Here is a 20,707-nt window from a genome sequence, read left to right as displayed (position 1 = left end):
GCAATCTCCGGTGTTTACCTATGCTGCCATCTTGGTTTCTCTCCTTGTCTTTTCTTCTACCACCCATCAGCACTTTCTTGAAGTTTTTTAGAGTACAGTTTGAAATCCATCTCAAAGGTTGACTATAGCTTTGAAATGCTCTGCTTTGAGTCAACTCTCCTGCATGAAGAATTAATGAAAGTAGCATTCTAGTTACCTTTAGTTCAGAGATATGACTTACTATGTGATATTTGATAGTGAATTTTTAATTTATCTTCAAAAGGACTAAAATACTTGAATCCAATGAGTCTGTGAGTTCTTAACTGGACTCCTTACTCTGTGATATTTTGTTTTCTCTTGGCATGTGGTCTGAATGCTATTTATTGTTAAATGTGATTTTATGGCCTAAGTTTAGGTTTCAAATATAAAAATTCCATATCTCTGATTCTTCCGCTGAATTTCTTCCAATCAGAGAAGGGAATGCTGGGTAACAACCATTGCCATTAACTTTGTGGCCTTGCATTCACACATTACAAGTTAAAAGAATCTAAGTATGAAAATTCATTTATAAGTGGTACAAAATTAAAATGATCTTGAAGAATTAAAATACAGCCTGCTCTGGTTGAGTCCTTGTGTCTCAGCCACAGCCAAATTACCTTCCAGGTATATCCTGTATGTTGGGGGGAAGTATTATAAGGATGACCAGTATCCTAATGTAGTGCAGCAATGATTATTGGAGCGGGTGGGCTGAGTAGAGACCCTAACTACTTACCCCAATTTGTTGTAGGGTTTCTGTTGGTAATAGATCTATTGGTTGTCATGGTATTTTGAGAATAGTATTTGATCCACTGTTCTTGAATATATGTAACCCTTTTTGTGATTCGCTTTGTAAGAAGGTGGTAATAGGTATATTTCAGCCACAAAAAATAAATTTTAGTAAATTTCAGGCCCTATGTTCATCACTTTAATTTCATATCCATACTCAGAAGTGGGGAGAAGCAGCAAAATGTAACTTCAGGAGACAAAGAGGAATTTAAAAGAGGGGGTACAAAACATTCTAGGCCAACTCCAGGAAATTCAGATGAGAGCTGCTCTATACTGAGCTGATATTAATTGTAGCATCTGCTTGTCCAGTAAAAATTACCAAAATGTTAATTATTTGGCAAAGTGTAAAAAAATCTAAAATAAATTAGTTGACATCACAGAAGGAACAAATTCAGAAGTATAGAAGTCATATTATATTTGAATGTCAAAAATAAACTATGTGTATTTAACATGTAGTCCCTGAAGTTCTAGAGTTAGAGTTATAAACAGTATTATAAAATACATCTTACATTTGATAAAACAAATGAAAAAATGTCAAAAGTCAAGGTAAGCTCCTGAGAAAGTTTTAAATCCTTAATTAAATAATAGTTAACTCACGAACGCATATTTATTGGATACTATTAGCAAGAATGTTTCAATACTTGGTCATTTTAAAGTCCTAAACTTAAATAATCTTTCCCCAGCAGCCCTATATGCTTGCATTTGTGGTTTATTTAGAAATCTTTCTACAGACCTTTAAGCAGGAAAGCAGTTGCCTTTCAAAAACAAACAAACAAAATACCTGAAAGGAAACTTTTAACAAAACAGGCTATTATAAGAAAAGATTATAAAGGGGTGATGAACCACTCATATATATTTGTACTGGTATTATAGAGAGGTTCCTGTTTCTGTACTAATAAGTGCACTAAATCTCAAAAAAGCCAAGTTACAGTCTTATAGTGCTTTTTTTATTAGCATGGCATTTTAGATTTTTTTGTTCTTCATTAAAAGACATGGGAATGCTGGGAAACATACTACTGGAAAGAATAGTTATATTGTTAACTAAGCTAATTATGTTTTTTATTGTTTTCTTTTGTATGTGTTTAACTTATTTTGCATGGATGTGTGTATGACTGTATGTTTGTGCGTGTGTGCTAGTGTGTGTGCACATGTGCATGTGTAACCCTTTGGGGGAAGATGTAAGATAGTTACATGTTTCTACAGAAATAACTATAGAATGAGCTGAGTGATTAATGGCTCCATGTTTAGGAAATTAAGGCATAGCATTTATATTGGCTTATTTTCATCATCCTGCTGGCAAATAAAAAATGTAAAAAAACTGGAAGGGGATTTTTCCCTGAAAAGTATTGGAATACCCAATGGGATGGGAAGAAAGCTCTTGAGAGAAAGGGAAAAGACACAATATTACTGAAGCCTTTTTGGAATTGTTATGACCCGAGGCCATTTTCTTCAACAGAAATCTATAACTTTATTTCCTTGCCTTAATATATGGAAAAGCCCTAAACCACATCACATTTCACATTATTCTTTACTCAATTGGGATTAGACCAGAAGTTTAATAACATTATCCACATATCTAAAATACTATCTAATAGCAATTCAGGCTTTCCTACCTTCTTGTGCTCTTCCCTGCTGCTGTTTCATTGTGTGTAACTTATCTAAAATTTCTGCAGATTTTAAGAAGATTTTTTGGTAAAATATAATAAAGCCTTGATTAATTGGAAGCTAATTAACCAGAACTCTCAATTAACCAGTTTTATTTATTTATTTTTTGCTACACTCTCCTTTTAGAAGGAAGAGGCAAATGACAAGAAAACAAGCTGTTAACAGGTATTTATGTATTTATTTTTTTAAAAATCAACTTCCTGGGAATGTCCTGGAACCTGTACAGATTCAGCCCAACTTCAATAATTTTGTTACCTGTACTATACTTACTAAGGTAGGAAAGTAGAGCCATTTAAAAATTTCAGCAGCAAACACTGAATTTTGCTTAACCATTTGTTAATAATAAAGCAAGAAATCCAAATAGCTAATTAGAACCAGTCTGCACATTTGAGGGTTCTAGTTAATTGGGGTCCCCATGATTTCACTAGTGTTATTTAGTGACCATTCATATCTGTTAACTGGGAGTAGATACCGGAACCTTGTAGTGGGGAGATGACTTCCAGCCACAAGAAGTAACTTCCCTTGGAATTGAAGAAGTTAGAGAAAGGCTGTAAAGTCAATGGAGTTTGAGTGAGGGTCTCTAACACCTATGTAAAATAATGGGAAAATAATTCATCCACCCTGCCCCATGACTCTGAATGCTTAGGAAGGTACATTCACTTTTGCAGGGCAGCAAAGGTTATTAAGTGTGCTACAGCAATAATTTGGGGGGGAAACCCACAATTCTAATCTTTTGGCATTCTAAGCATCAGACATAGATATATTTTGTAGGCATGTCAGTAGTTCTAAAATTTTTGTTCTTGTGAAAATGCATTCTTTAAGTATTTGGAAATCTAAGAAGATTCATGCTTGAAACTTCCTAAAATGTCTATGACAAGTATAGTTAAATTGAAATCAGAGATAACATGTTGCTTTAGGCTTTATATCTTTTAGGTTGTTATGGGGAAAAACTGGCAGTTACTCAGACAGGCAAAAGAGAAGGAGAGCAACCCATGATACTAAAGTAGGTTTTGCTATTGCATGCAATAGTGCTCCCTCTTCTCTTCCAAACAACCATCTCAGATTAAATCACCCTTTGTTGACTTTTCCCTTTCCTTCTAGTCTGTAGGGGAGATTGGGTCCACTCTAAGTGATTTATCCTGAGTTTTCAACATGGAAAATGAAAATCGCTATGGCGGTGTTTCTAATATCTAGGATATATTCTATCATCTATCTATCATCTATCTATCTATCTATCTATCTATCTATCTATCTATCATCTATCTATCTATCTATATCTATATATCTCTATCTCTATCTCTATCTCTATCTCTATCTCATCTATCTCATCTCTATCATCTATATCTGTTACTATGTCTATGTCTATGTCTATGTCTATGTCTATGTCTATGTCTATGTCTATGTCTATCTATATCTATATCTATATCTATATCTATAAAAGCCCAGCAACCGAAAGGCAGAACAACCATGGACCAGTAATTATGATGTGCACTGACAACCAGGGGGCAGACGGGCAGACGCTCAATGCATGAGCTGCCCCCTGGTGGTCAGTGCACTCCCACAGTGCGAGCAGACGCTTGGCTGACCAGAATGAGTGGTGCTCCCACAGTGGGCTGATCCCTGAAGGCCATTCCCCACACCAGTGCACGAATCCGTGTGCTGGGCCTCTAGTTTTAAATATTACTCTTGAATATCATGCACACTAAATAATACCCTAGTGACCTGAAGCAGTGGATGTGCCTCCTTAAGTGTCAAACTTTTTTGTTAGACTGTGATTTCATTGCTGAAGGGACTGAAACCCATTAAATTTTATTAATGAATGTTTTTTAACTAAGAAACTTTAAATGGATTGAGTTTTGAGTTTTACATTTGGGATATTGAAAGTAAGTGTTTTTTATTGTATATGAATGAAATTGAATTTAGGCATTGAAAAAAACGTACATTTTATTTTTATTTTCTGACTGAAATGCTATGCAAATTAATGTTAACCTTCACTTTAAATTAAGTACACAATAGTTTAAAACTGTGTATATTTATTTCTAGATTAATCATAACACACATTACTTGTGTGCATATATACATGAGTTTTTACATTTACTGTAATCTGAGGAAAACCATGAAATGTTTTTGAAAGTATATGTACCTATTAATTCCCAGAAACTACAGAGAAACAGGAGTGTCACAAACTCTAATGCCTACTGAGTCAAGGCTCAGAAGTTAAAAGAAAGAACATAAGCATTAGGGAGTAGAGGGGAGACTCTGCTGAATTAGAGAGTATATATTCTTTCCAAAGGTGGCAGCTATTACTAGGCTCAGCTGATTGGAATGCAGGCCCAGTGTTAAGATCTGACTTTTTAAGAGAAGACAGGGCATCAGATTTTTATGTGAAATTTACCTAATTCTTTACTGTTGGTAGTTAATTCAATAAAAAGCAAAAAAAGGCTACATTATGCAGGCAAAAACAAAAAAACAAAAACAAAACCCAAAACAGCCCAACAACACGCAAACAAACCATTTGTGGTCTGGATCTAACTCAAGGGCTGTCAGTTTGTTACCTCTGCTTTAAATTGTATATCCTCTACATACTGCAATTAAAAAAACCTCAGTATGTTAGGCATACACCTGAAGATCTTGATGACGGAAAATTCATGTAAAGTAAATAACTTATAAGTGGAGTGCTTGTAAATAATTCTCCTGGTACTCAAAATAATGATTATGCAGTTTGTGATTTTTTATTACTGCATGGAAATAACCAAGACAATTTCCCCTTAATGTGGTTTGAAAATTAAGACAAAATTATGAATTTGGGGCTTTCATATTTATCAATAAAATGCAGCATGAAAACTAATTACTGCCATGTCCAAAAGAGAATATTTAAGTATAGGATTTTTTTCACATAACATAATTAAGGCTTCTATTTAATGCCCAATTAATGGTGCTTTAATCGGAAGAAAGCCATGCATATAGCATGCATTTTTTTTTTAGATTGGCTTGCCTTTAAATGCATTTCTAATTTTATCTAGTGAAATTCCTTTATTTTTACAAATGGTTAAAATAAGAAATAAGAGAAATGTAAGTAGTTAACACAACAAAACTTCATTTGAACTTTTGATAGGCATTGGCAAAGGTAAAACAAAATTTGGTCATCTGAGATTTTATTAAGAGGTAACTGACTGATCTAGGGCTTTGCTTGTTTGTCTGTCCTGCCCTGGACCCTAGAACATAATCCCACTGTGCTACAATGCTTTTGACATATGTATGCCCTTTTCATTACTGGCAATCCAAAAGCATATTTGTCTAGCAAGGAAACAATTAAATTTCAATCTGTCTAGGAAAAAGAAAGAAAAGAAAAACACCCCACTGCTAAAAGTGCTTTAATGACCTGTAGGATCCACACCATAAATCCTTAGTCAGGATGGTAAGTTAACATTGTCATTTCTGCTGAGAAACTTATCAAAGACTTCTTACAAAAGAGAAAACTGAAAAAGAAAGAGAAAGGAAAGAATGCACAATCTCAAATCCTAAATTAACTTTAAAAATGCCCACCCATATCTGTTTTATTTTTTCCATCACCATTTATCCCCTCTATTTCCTCTTCCACATCCCCCCTCTCATTATTCTAGCTGCAGATTTAACTCAGACATATGAAAGATGATAAATTGTTGGACAACTTGTCAATACATATGACAGTGTGCAAAACAATTGATGTCTACTTGAATGAAATTTGGGTAAAAAAAATTGGACAGACAGGGCTGCCCTTAGATCATCAGATAGATCTGGTCATAAGTAATCTGTTATGTGATAGGGATGAGCTATATTTAAATGTACTAATAAATTAACTGTTCCCTAAAAACTCTAACAATTGGAGATTATTAGTTGGTTAGTCCTCAAAGGAAAGAATTAAAAAACGAGTGATTATTTGATGCATTTGACCAGTGTAGACATATAAATAAGGTAATTAAGGATAAACTTTGATGAATAGTTAGTACTATATTTTGTCAGAACATTATAATATCTAACATTTTTCAAACATGATATACCAGGTGATTTTCCATGTATTAGTTCATTACATCATCATAACAACCCTACAAGCTAGGTGCTATTATTGTGATCCTTGTTTTACAGATGATACTGAGATACAGAGAAGGTTAAGTTACTTATTATGGCCATACAGCCTACAGATACCAGAGCCAGCATCTGAATCAAGGCAGTCTGATTTCAAAGCTCATATACTTTGGATCAATACATTTTAATACTCTGACAAATGGAATTGTACTTATTACCAAAACCTCATATTTAAGTATATATATGACTGCAAATGGAATTTCTATTCTGAAATCAATTTGGTTACATCATTTATAACATGTAATAAATTAGCAAGATTAATTATAATGAAGGTCAAGTAGAAAGAGTAGAAAATAATGATAGCTGTTGACCAATAACTATGTCTATATTTTGCTACATTTGATTCATGAATCAATTTAAAAAGAAAAGATTTATCTATAAAGCATTAATGATATGACTAACACTAATCTACTTTCAACTCACCCTCCACTAGAGGTAACCACTATCTTAAAATTGATGTGTAGTGTTGCTGTATGTTTCCTTTATCATATGTGTAAATATTCAGTATTAACTTTTATATTTGTAAAAGTGTACCTAAAATGGTTTGAAGCTATATGTTTTTGTAATTATTTTCACATTACATTTTGGAGATATATCTAGGTGGATACATGTAAATCTAGTTCATTTATTTTTTTAATTGTCCACTGTATTATTTCAGTGTATGAGTATACAGTTTGATAATTCTTTACTATAGTGATTGACATTTAGGTTGTTTTCAATTTTTTGTTGTTACTTGCAGTGTTGTAATGGACACCATATTTCCTTGTGCCCATGTGGAAGAGCTTCTCTAGGATATAAACCTAGAAGTGAAATTGTCAAATTCTGGGCTATACACATCTTCAACTTTAATAGTTATTACCAAATTGTTCTCTAAATAGCTTCTGATTTATACTCTTACTAGCATTTACAAACACTCCAATTTCCACACATTATTTCCAGCATAGTAGTTATTTTTTAACAAATAATTCCTTTTAATAAAATATACTTCTTTTAATTTATCATTTTTCATGATTATACATACATTTAAAGATTGGTTCTCATCACTTAATACTGATACTATTTGTGTCATCATTCATTTAAAAACGTATCTAGTGACACAACACACGGGGGGGGGGGGGGGTGAGGGCATGTGTCCGGGGGTAGAGGAGGCCAGGGGAAGGTCAATGGGAGAAAAAAAAGAGATATATGTACTACTATCTGTAATTCTTTAAACAATAAAATCAAATTAAAAAAAATAAAAACATATCTAGTTTAGATAAGCATAAGGATACTACTTAAAATTTGTATTTTCCTTGGTTATAAGGCACTTTTTCATAAAGCCTCATTTGATATGAGATAGTGGGACAGGAAAAGTTTTGGAAAAAAGTCAGAAGTCCATGACTTAAAACAGTGCTGTAAATAACTATGGGTTGAGACCTCAGTTTTTGCATCTATAAAATTAAGATTTTGGACTAAGCAATCTCTTAAAAGCATGCTATAACCTTTGATCTGTGATACATATCTTCACTTTACCTTGAATCTATAATTTACTTATTGTGCATAAAATATAAAGACAAAATTGAATTTTATCAACTTGTGAATACTGTTATATCACCTTCTAGCTTAGTTAAGATAATAAATTTTATTATTTATCTTTGTGTTTCCCATAATTCAAGGACAATTGAGGGTGGGAGGTAGGATAGAAGATGGGAGCAGGATCTCAGCATTAGAAGAACTAGGCAATGGCAACACACCGTTTTGAATTCATCCTCAATGATTCCCACTCTGAAGTATCACATCACAAATGCTGAAATACAGTGAAAACTCAACCACTATTTGTTATAGCTATGTGTGTGTGTTTTTCAAGATCTTTTAATGCACATTTCAGATTCAGAGAAGAGACTATTCAGTATTTTCAGCTCACTTAAGATTTGATTCCAGCAGTGCTTTTATGGTGCTGCATTTAGTTACTTAAAAAGGAGGGAGGACTCAGGTTGACTTTTCTGTATATTTTTGTATTTCTTTTTGGACAATGGGGCAAAGTAATTGGATATTGTGTTTGCAGATATTTTTGATTAGAAAGATCTGGATCTTTGCCCTGAGGTTTAACAAAGAGCTTGCAGGTTTTGTTAGATTCTATGTGCACTGGAAAAAACATTCAATTAGAAACCTGTCCAATATTATAAGAAATTAGAGTATAATACTGAGTCAGTTGAAACTGATTTTTATTTAAACTCCCATAATTGCAAACATATGACACAAACACACTCACATAAACTCACACATTTGCACACACAAGTATATCCTATCTCTAGTACAGAGTACCTATTATTTTAAATGACTTTACCGTAAAAAAGAACATTGCTTATTCTATGAGGATATTGAACAAAGTTATATTTTTAGTAAAGCCTCTACTATGGAAGGTGACAATTCTAGCAAACAAAATAGAAATCAGTTAATCTCTTGTGATTAAGACATTTTTAGGGGCTTCTCTTTTTTTAAAAAATGTTTTTATTTATTTAAGAGAGGAAGGGAGAGGGAGAAATAGAAACATAAATGATAAGAGAGAATCATTGATCAACTGCCTCCTGCACACGCCCTACTGAGGATTAGGCCCATAATCTGGGCATGTGCCCTGACCTGGAATCCAACCAGTGAACTCTTGGTTCATGGGTTGATGCTCAACCACTGAGACACACTGGCCAAGCAGGGCTTTGTCTTTTTATAAGTAGCCCTGGAAAAACTTTTTGACTATGGCACTTCTAGAAAGTGAATTGACCTTCAACAGAGTTTCAACATCAGAAAATACAAGAAAATTGTGGTTCACACACTTTGTTCAGATGATCTCCAGATTAATACATTTCACATATGTACACCTCATTTATCCAAATGTGACAATAGGCCTAGAAAATCCCACATAAGTGCCTTTGAGGGTTTTTATGCACTTTGATCTATTTGTGAACTGACCGTGAGTCACATATTTAAGAAGTTCCATTGCTGTTTTTGTTAATTGGCACTCTGTTTTACAGTATAATCATAACTCTAAAAGTCACTATTTTGCTTTTTGTATCACTTCACTAATTCAGTGAAGAAGAACTTGTGCGCAGTTAATCTAGATTATTTTTGGCCAGATTTTACTCATCCTGTATGGAGATTTCAGGTTTTTTAACATTATGAACAAGCACTATGAATCACTTAAAATGCAAGATATCTCAAAGCCTTTAAGGTAGTTTTTATAGGTCAGAAAATTTTCAAGAAAGCACTTCTTGGACATAATACACTAAGTGGCTGACAAGACTATTGAGAAATTAATATTCTACTTAAAAGATATTATGGTTGCTGAGTACAAAAAAAAAGGAAAGGAGGAAAATAAGGATTGTTGCATTGCCTTTATCATCTGCATTTCTAAAAATCATCATTTGCATTTGAGATATTAATGAATCTTTATTTACAAAACCATTTGCAGTTGTTCTATGTACTACTCCTTATTGAGTATCTGTACTTTTGTTAGCCTGAATGAAGCCTTAGCAAACATTTATCTTTTATCCACAAAACATCAAAATAATGGACATTGTGTCATTATCACTGCCTCCAAGTATACCCATGTGCTTTGCCATGGATGCCCAACATGCATTAATATTATATGTGCACAGAAAGTATTTCTTTTTGTTTATTGAAAATCCAATTTGAACCTTGAACAAATAATTTACATTATGTTTCCTTGGGATTACTTACATTATTGTCCACTCTGGCATAGTAATTTTGCTCACAGTTGGAAATGTAATGCAGAGTGACTAAGATAATGTTGTTTACACAGACTTTAAGTGGAGTGACATTACAGTTAAGCAAGTGTCACATCACCCAAAGAAAAGGAAGACTTAATTACCATAATCCTGTGAATACTAAAATTTATTGGCCATGTGTAGCATAGTAATGTGAGGTTCCGCATGTTACATTTAATGATGTGAAGGTGCAATACATTAGGTCTCAGGTTGTGTGTTTCTTTAATATAAATGAAAAAAACTTACTTTTGTAGTAGGGTACTTGTCTGAATGTTCAGGTAAAACCTGTTCTTTCTTTTAAACTTAGAACAGTTGCCTAGTGATGTAAAAATTAAGGGACTGCTAAAACATTTGTACATCTAGATACCAGTGAGTAGGGTGACAGACCATGAAATTCTCTGGAGGACTCAGTGCAGATTTAGTTAAATGGCTGAGACAGGATGAAGAGGAAAGACTGATAACCACCTATTATTGTGCAATGGGGAACATATCATTAATTTACAAAGGGAATGGTGACATTTTCTAAAATTGCATAGCCCTATTCTTAAAAGTTTATCAGTGTAACTAATTAGTTGCTAAAATGGAGTTGATTTGAAGATCCAGTATGAATGCATTTGAAAAGGCAGTGGATTGTCCCTAAATTGTTAGGGTTTGTAATACATCTTGATGAATGCAACAAAATGATGTTAAGAAATGGAATTATTATGCCAAATGGCCTTTCTTTGATTTGTAATTCTTAAAGGAATTATGTTCCATGGCAACATGCTCTAAAATCCTGCAGATATATGTGAAGTGCTCTAAAGACATGTCCTGCTTCTGTTTTTGATAACACCAAGTATTCAATACAAAAAATACACTTGCTCAAACTGTTCTCCTCCTCCCAGCATATTAGGACTCCAAAGATGTGCTTACTTTAGATTGTCATTTTTATTTTCTAACTAGAGTCCCGATACACAAAATTTGTGCAAGAGCAAGCCTTCCTTCCCCCGGCTGCCGGCACCAGCTTCCCTCTGGCACCCAGGACCCGGGCTTCCCTCGCAGCCCTGGCTTCATCCAGAAGGTTGTCCAGTCTAATTAGCATATTATGCTTTTATTATTATAGATTCTAATACTCAAAAGGGGGCAAGTATAAAAATAGTCTTGCTATAAAACTTAAAAAATGTTTAAAAATAAATCCATTAGAAAACAGATGTAAAAAATTACCTGAATCAATAGATTTATATAAGTGATATCTTATTCATAATTTATGATAGAAAGTGCTAGATCATCTGATATATACAGTGATCCAGATTTCTTTAAATGTGTAATGTAAAAGCTGCTAAAACATATAAGGTACTGAAGCCTGGTCATAACAGCAACCATGTTTTGATTTGTTGCAATAAGGAGAATTTAAAGCATTTTGTAATGATTTATCATTACAAAGTATTCTACTGATAGACAATATTCTATTTAAATAAATAAATACATAAATAAATACATTATTATTTGATTTTTATTTGATAAAATCAAATGATTTGCACATTTTTATTAAAAATTGCTAGTTCTAGCCATATTACTGTAATATAGTTGGTCAACAGATCTGTATGGTTATGCTGCATGAAATAAAATTAGCCTAAATAACAAAAAGAGCTATTTCATATTCTTCGTACTGTAAGAGTTTTACAAATACCCATTAAATCACAAATTGATATATCTAAAATGTTACGTATAAAAAAGATAGTGTTACTTGTCTTTCTCTGACTGGCTTATTTTGCTTAGCATAATACTCTCCAGGTCCCTCTCTGCTCTCTCAAAGAGTAAGAGAGTCTTCCTTTTTATAGCTGCATAGTATTCCATTCTGTAAATGTAGAACAGCTTTTTTATCCACTCATCTACTGATGTGCACTTGGGCTGTTTCCAGATGTTAGCTATAGTAAATAGCATGGCTATTAACATAGGTGTGCATATGTTCTTTCTGATTGGTACTTCAGGATTCTTAGGATATACTCTTAGAAGTGAGATCACTGGATCAAATGGCATATCCATTTTTAATTTTTTTTAGGAAACTCCATATTATTTTCCATAGTGGCTGTACCAGTATGCATTCCCACCAGTAGTGTACTAGGGTTCCCTTTTCTCCACATCCTCACCAGAACTTGTCATTTGTTGATGGTAACCATTCTGAAAGGTGTGAAGTGATACCTCATTGTTCTTTTAGTTTGCATCTCTTTGATGATTAGTAACTTTGAGCATTTTTTCAAGTTTCACATGATCTCACTAATATGTAGAATCTAATGAACAAAATAAACAGATCAATAATATAGATCCAGGGGTGGGCAAACTTTTTGACTCGAGGGCCACAATGGGTTCTTAAACTGGACCGGAAGGCCGGAACAAAAGCATGGATGGAGTGTTTGTGTGAACTAATATAAATTCAAAGTAAACATCATTACATAAAAGGGTACGGTCTTTTTTTTCAATAGTTTTATTCATTTCAAACGGGCCGGATCCGGCCCGCGGGCCGTAGTTTGCCCACGGCTGAATAGACTCTAGTGATTCTCAACTGTCCTAATGCTGCGACCCTTTAATACAATTCCTCATGTTGTGGTGACCTCCAACCATAAAATTATTTTTGTTGCTACTTCATAACTGTAATTTTGCTACTGTTATGAATCGTAATGTAAATATCTGATAATCAGGATGTATGTAGGCGATCCCTGTGAAAGAGTCGTTCAACCCCCAAAGGTCACGACCCACAGGTTGAGAAACACTGATCTAGAGACATAGAAGCATGGAACAGACTGAGGAATCTTAGAGGGAAGGTGGGGGTGAGTGAATGGGGAAAGATTAACCAGAGAAGTTATATATGTAACCCACCAATACAGACAATAGTGTGGTGAAGGCCTGGGGGGCCTGGGGCATGGAGGAGGGCTCAATGGGGGACATCTGTATTACTTTCAACAGTAAAGATATATTTTTTAAAAAGAAAATGCAAAAAAAGATAGTGGTTTCATTTTTTTACACTTAGTATAATGACCTCCAGATTTATCTATGCTGTCACAAAGGACAGTATTTCATTATTTTTATTTTTTTTTTTACTTTAAATTTTATTTTTCAATTACCATTGAAATTCAACATTATATAAGTTTCAGGTGTGCAGCTCAGTGATCAGACATTATATAACTTACTAAGTGGTCACCTGATAAATCTAGTACCCATCTGATAGCATACATAGTTATTATAATACTATTGACTATATTCCCTATGTTGTATTTTACATCCCCATGACTATTCTGTAATTACTAATTTGTACTTCTTAACCTTTCACCTTTTTCACCCAGTCCCCCAACCCCCCTTTCATCTGGCAGCTATCAATCTGTTCTCTGTATCTATGAGTCTGTTTCTGTTTGTTCATTTATATTGTTCTTTAAATTCCACATATGTGAAATCATATACCATTTGTCTTCCATTATCTCACTTATTTCACTCAGCACAATACCCTATCTATCCATCATGTTGCAGATAGTAAGATTTCATTCTTTTTTTATGGTTGAGTCATATTCCACTATATATATGCACCAATTCTTTATTATTTATCTACTGATGGTCACTTAGGTTTCTTCCATATATTTTCTATTGTAAATAGCACTGCAGTGAACATATGGATGCATATTTCTTTTAGATTTAGTGTTTTGCATTTCTTTGGATAAAGACCCAGAGTGTAATTTCTTGTTCCTTTTTTGTCTTGTATATAGCCTTTATTTTAAAGTCTATTAGGTTCAGTATAAGTATTGGTACCCCAGATTTTCCTTTGTTTGCTTGTTTAAATTTTCATGAAATATCTTTTTCTGTCTCTTTACTTCAGTCTGTGTGTGTCTTTCAATCTGAAGTGCTTCTCTTGTAGACAGTATATTATGTAGGTCTCTTGTTTTGTTATCCATTCAACCTCCATATGTCTTTTGATTGGAGCATTTTATCCATTTGTATTTAAAGTAATTATTGGTAGATATGTAGTTATTGCCATTTTATTATTCACATTTTTATCTCTTCTTCTTCTTCTTCTTCTTCTTCTCCTCCTCCTCCTCCTCCTCCTCCTCCTCCTCCTCCTCCTCCTCCTCCTCCTCCTCCTCCTCCTTCTTCTTCTTCTTCTTCTTCTTCTTCTTCTTCTTCTTCTTCTTCTTCTTCTTCTTCTTCTTCTTCTTCTTCTTCCCCCCCTCCTCCTCCTCCTCCTCTCCTCCTCCTCCTCCTCCTTCTTCTTCAAGACGCTTAAGATTTCATGGAATACTGGTTTGGTGGCAATGAACTCCTTTAGCCAGGTTTATGGAGACCCACATAGGGTGTCTGCCTGCTGCCTCTGTGGAGGGAGGGCTCAGAAAAGGGACAATGGACTCTCCCAGCACTTCTGTCTGGGAGAAAGCTGCACTTCCAGCCTTCTACTTGAAGCCAGACAATTCAGTTTTCCCCATATGTCCCTAGTGTCTTTTAAGCTGCCAGTCCAGCAACGGAGCTCAGAGTGAGTGAGTCAGAGTAACTACATGTGCTAACCCTTTAAGAAGACTGCCTGGGACTCCAGCAGCCCTCTATCTCACTCAGCCTTAATCCATGCTGATTTTTATGGTCAGGAGTTATGGGGACTTCTCTTCTTGGCACTGGAACTCTGGGATGGGTAACCTGGTGTGGGTTTAAGACCCCTCACTCCTCATGGGGTCCTCCACAGCCAAGGTATCTCTTTCAATGGGTATAGGTCACAGTGATGGCGAACCTATGACACGCATGTCATAGGTGACACGTGAACTCATTTTTTTGGTTGATTTTTCTTTGTTAAATGGCATTTAAATATATAAAATAAATATCAAAAATATAAGTCTTTGTTTTACTATGGTTGCACATATCAAAAAAAATTCTATATGTGACACAGCACCAGAGTTAAGTTAGGGTTTTTCAAAATGATGACACCCCGAGCTCAAAGGGTTCACCATCACTGATAGGACCAGCTTGTTCTATGTTTCTGCCCCTTCTACCTGTCTCAATGTAGCTTTTTATTTATATCCTTAATTTGAAGGCTTATGTTCAGCTAGATTTCAGACAGTTCTGAGTGATGGTTGTTCTTTAGTTTAGTTGTAATTTTGATGTGTTTGTGGGAGGATTTGAGTATGACATTTATCTACACTACCATCTTGAGCGACTCCCTGTGGTTTTATTTTTTAATAATGATTTACACTTGGCAATAAAGCACCCACTGTATTAAAAACATTACATGAAGGGATTGGAACATCTGGTTGAGGCAGCCCATTTCAAAATTGTATATACACATTTTACTATTCTGTTGCATTAAAAATTGTGCTTTCCTTATTTTGTCTAACCCTTCCTTTTCAAAAGTCATTGCTTGCGATTTTTGTAACTAAGTTGCACTCCAATTCATATAGAGATAAATCAGTTTTTATAAAATTGGGCTTGGCACAAAGATTATTAGAGGCAGTGGTTTTGACTAGTGAACTTATTTTAGAAAAAGCTTTAGCTTTACAGACAAAAAATGCACAAGTATTACAGAAACTTCCCATGTACACTGTATCCACTTCCCGTTGTTAACATACAATTAATGAATCAATTTGTCACAATTAATGACACAATATTGATATACTGCTATTAACTAAAGTTTATACTTTGCCCTTTTTTATTGTTCCAGGATGTAGGATGCCACCTTACATATAGTCACCATGTCTCCTTAGACTCCTTTTCACTATGGCAGTTTTTAAGATTTTCCTTGTTTTGAATGATCTTGACAATTTTGAGGAGTATAGGTCAGGTATTTGTAGAATGGCCCTCAACTGGGATTTGTCTGGTGTTTTTATTATTATTAAACTAGGGGCCCGGTGCATGAAAAAATTTGTGCACTGGGGGGGGGGAGAGTGTCCCTCAGCCCAGCCTGCTCCCTCTCACATACTGGGAGCCCTCAGGCATTGACCCCCATCACCCTCCGATCGCCTGATCGGCCCCTTGCCCAGGCCTGATGCCTCCGCCAGAGGTGTCAGGCTTGGACAGGGGACCCCCATCTCCCCCCGATCACTGGCTCTGGCCCCCGCCCAGGCCTGAGGCCTCTGGCCCAGGAATCATGCCTGGGCAGGGGACCCCCATCTCCCTCTGATCACTTGCTCCACCCCCCGCCCAAGCCTGACGCCTTTGACCCAGGCTTCAGGCCTGGGCAAGGGGACCATCATATCCCCCCAATCCCCGGCTCCGCCCCCCACCCAGGCCTGATGCCTCAGCCAGAGGAGTTGACCCTCATCACCCTCCGATCACCAATCACCGGATCAGCCCCTTGACCAGGCCTGAGGCCTCCGGCAGAGGTGTCAGGCCTGGGCAGGGGACCCCCAGCTCCCCGCGGTTGCAGGCTCTGCCCCTGCCCAGGCCTAACGCCTCTGGCCTAGGTGTCCGGCCCGGGCAGCGGGGACCTGCAGTGGCACCGGGGGGCACCGCGATCGTGGGCTTCGCTTTAGGCCCAGGCAAGGGACCCCTAGCTCCTGGGACTGCCAGCTTTGACCTTGCCCGGCTCCCATCGCTGGCTCCACCCCTACTTCCTGCTATCACTGGCCAGGGCGGCAAAGGCGCCTGATTCTCAGATCATGGTTACGCCTTTGCCCTGCCCCCCACCTCTTAGCTCCCCCCTGGGTTTCAGATCACTGTCAGTGGCAGGGGGCTTCTTCCTGCTTTCCCTTTCGCCTCCCTGCATTGTGCCTACATATGCAAATTAGCCACCATCTTGTTGGCAGTTAACTGCCAATCTTAGTTGTCAGTTAACTGCCAATCTTAGTTGGCAGTTAATTTGCATATAGCCCTGATTAGCCAATGAAAACGGTATCGCCGTACGCCAATTACCATTTTTCTCTTTTATTAGTGTAGATTTGTTTTTTGGAGGAAAACCACAGAGGTAAAGTGCCATTTTCATCAAATCATATTAAGGATACACCTTATCATGACTTATCATTCTTGATGTTGACCTTGATCACGTGTGTCCTGTAGTGTTTGTCAGTTTTCTCCACTATGAAGTGACTCCTCCCTTCTATCTATAATATGCTTTTTGGAAGTTTTTGGAAGGAAGTCACTATGTGCGCCCCACAATTAAGTGGTGGAGAGTTATGCTTCATATTCTTAAGGGCAGAGTATCTTCAGAAATCATTTTGAATTTTTCTACACTGTAGATTTATCTCTTCTCCATTTGCTTATCTATATATTTAATCATTTATTTCAGTATGAACTCATAAGTATTTGTTTTATACTTTGAGTTATAATCCAGTATTACAATATTTATTTTACTGCTTACATTTTCCCAGCTTTGGCTATTAGGAAATCTTTCAGTTGGCCCCTGTATACTTTTACATGACTCCATGATTGTGTATTTTTTAAAGCACTTTCTTACTTTTTAGCACTATAAGATGCTCCAGGCTTATCTTGTGTAATTTCTACCCTAGTCCTAGAATCAGCCATTAAGTGAAGTTTTGGTTAGAGGAAGATTTGATCTTCTCAATGCTGAGCAAGTGTTAGAGGTGGCTGAGAAAGGGGGTCAAAGGAATTCTCTCAGTTCCATTTGTTTGCTGGCATCCTAAATTTTTCATCATTCTGATAATGTACATTGACCTTATTCTCTCCAAACATATCTGCCCATTTAATAACATCTAGCGAGAAGAGAATAAAAAGCCTCTTGGTCTACTATAGACACACACCTTCATGGTCATGCATAGATTTAGAAATGTACTATGCAACTCTCTAACATATATCCTTTCTGTAGCCTCCACACTCCCTACTGTGCATCCATTATACTAGTTTGTCACAAGTTCCTGAACCACCCTGTATTCATTTTTCCACCCAAAGAGATGTTTTGGGGTAGAATAGTGTTGAGAAACAAGGTTAATAAAAAAATTGGAGAACCTGGCTAGACTGCTGATCAACTGAACGCTGTCTCTGTGTCATTCCTCCTTCGCCGACTCTGTCCACACCTTTGGGAACCCCTGGACCTGCTGGGGTTGGACCCCAACACTTACTCTCTGTAAAAAATCAATAAAATATATATATTTTTAAAAAAACAAAACAAAAAAATAAAAAAAAATTGTCCATCAAATTTAAACAAATTTGTCTTATAGCCTATAAAGTTTAAATTTGCTCTATGAATCTATAAGAGAAGAGATTTCTCTGTCTTTTTTGATTAAAAGGAATATTTTGTTCAGAGAACTGGTAGTCCATGCAACATACTTTTGGAAATGCTACTATGGTGGTAAGAGTTCTGAATCTGTAGTCAGAAATCTTGTGTTTAATCCCTCAGTGAAGCAACAAATAGCTCTAGGATTACAAATAAACTAGAGGCCCAATGCACAAAAATTTGTGTACTCGGGGGGAAGGGGGTTTCCCTCAGCCTGACCTGTGCCCTCTCGCAGTCTGGGACCCCTTGGGAGATAACGACCTGCTGGCTAAGGCCTGCTCCCAGGTGGCAGAGAGCAGGCCCAATCCCTAGGTGCAGCCCCTGGTTGGGCTCAGAGCAGGGCCGATTGGGGAGTTGGGGCGCCGCCCCTGTCATGCACAGAGCAGGGTGGATCGGGAGGTTGTGATGCCACCCTCAGTCATGCTCAGGGTAGGGCTTATGGGGGGTTAGGGCACCTCCCCCTGTCACACTCAAGGCAGGGTCGATGGGGAGGTTGCAACGCCACCCCCTGTCATGCACAGAGCAAGGCGGATCAGGGGGTTGGGGCGCTGCCTCCTGTCACTCACAGATCAGGGCCCATCAGGGGGGTTGGGGCTCCGTACCCTGTCACACACAGAGCAGGGTCGACCAGGGGGTTGGGGAGCTCCCCCCTGTCATGCACAGAGCAGGGCCCATCAGGGGGTTGGGGCTCCGTACCCTGTCACACACAGAGCAGGGCCGATCAGGGGGTTGAGGAGCTCCCCACTGTCACTCACAGATGAGTTCCCATCAGGGGGGTTGGGGCACCGCCCCCCGTCACACACAGAGCAGGGCAGATCAGGAGGTTGTGGCGCCGCCCTCTATCACCCACAGAGCAGGGCCAATCAGAGGGTTGGGGCGCCGCCACTGTCACACTCAGGGCAGGGCCGATGGGGAGGCTATGGCTCTACCCCGTCACACACAGAGCAGGGCCCGTGGGGGGAGGGGGGGTTGGGGCGCCGCCATCTATCACCCACAGAGCAGGGCCGATCAGGGGGTTAGGGCACTGCACCCTGTCACACACAGAGCAGGGCCGATCAGGGGGTTAGGGCGCTGCACCCTGTCACACACAGAGCCGCAGGGCGATCAGGGGGTTTGGGTGCTGCCCCCTGTCATGCTGATCCCGGTGCCGGGAGGTCTCGCAGCACCGCTGATCCAGGTGCCAGGAGGCATATTACCCTTTTACTATATAGAATAGAGGCCTGGTGCATGGGTGGGGGCTGGCTGGTTTGCCCTGAAGGGTGTCCTGGATCAGGGTGGGAGTCCCCACTGGGTTGCCCAGCCAGTCTGGCTGAGGGGCTGAGGGTTGTTTTCAGGCTGACAGGTGACTGAAGCTCCCAAACGCTCCTTTTTTTTCTTTTTTTCTTTTTTTTTATTCTGAGCCAGCTTTAGCTCTGAGACCTCGGCTGCTGAAAACAGGTTTCTGGCCTTTGTTTACCGACTGTATTTGATACAATGTTGCGGTCCGGCTGGCTGAAGCCCGGCTGAGTAAAGGAGGTTTCTGGGGTTTTGTTTAGCTTCTATATGTGCAACATAGTTGCTTAGAGTTGCAGCTGAGAGGCCGGCAAGTCAGGCAGGGAATGTTGGAGTCCTCCGTCACTGAAGCAAGCAAGCCTCCCTATTCGCATCAGCTGCTTGGCTGCCGGCCTCCATCTTGGCTGGCAGTTAATTTGCATATCTCCCTGACTAGCCAATGGGAAGGGTAGTGGAGTGACACCAATTTGCATGTTTCTCTTTTATTAGTGTAGATTACTTCACATCTATAAGTCTCTGTTTTTTATTCATAAAATGGAATTATGAATGTCTCTCACAAGGTTGTTTGAATAACAAAAAAAAATGAGCAAATGTATATAAGAATTTTTTGGAAATGCCAAAATGCTGCGGTAATTTAATAAGCATAATGTAGGTGGGGCACCATGCCTTTATTTTGCTGACCACTGATGTCTATTGTATCTAGCATATATTACTGACATTTAGTATTCAATAAATATTTATTGAGCAATTGAATTATATTACTAATACTTACATTATGTTTTATTTCTCTCCAAGTGCTATATAGCAGCTTACGACATTTTATAAATTGTTTTTGAATTTAGGAGCAAGTGCTCCCAGCCAATGACTGGCTGCATTCAGATTAGATTATATTGCTTCAAACTGACCA

General features: G+C 37.6%; 1 protein-coding gene across 2 annotated transcripts in view; it reads left to right on the top strand.

The window, feature by feature from the left end:
* Nucleotides 1-20,707, top strand: part of DACH2 (dachshund family transcription factor 2) — a gene marked incomplete at its 5' end in the record, with an annotated part of 789,041 nt that overhangs the window by 219,199 nt on the left and 549,135 nt on the right. For both annotated transcript variants that reach the window (XM_081115454.1, XM_081115453.1), the window contains one exon: nucleotides 2,596-2,634. In XM_081115454.1, the coding sequence (XP_080971580.1) occupies nucleotides 2,596-2,634 (39 nt within the window). The remainder of the gene's footprint in view (nucleotides 1-2,595; nucleotides 2,635-20,707) is intronic.

Source organism: Myotis nattereri (assembly GCF_964212035.1).
Source record: "Myotis nattereri genome assembly, chromosome: X".
NCBI lineage: Eukaryota > Metazoa > Chordata > Mammalia > Chiroptera > Vespertilionidae > Myotis > Myotis nattereri.
This window is presented reverse-complemented; position numbering and strand designations above follow the sequence as displayed.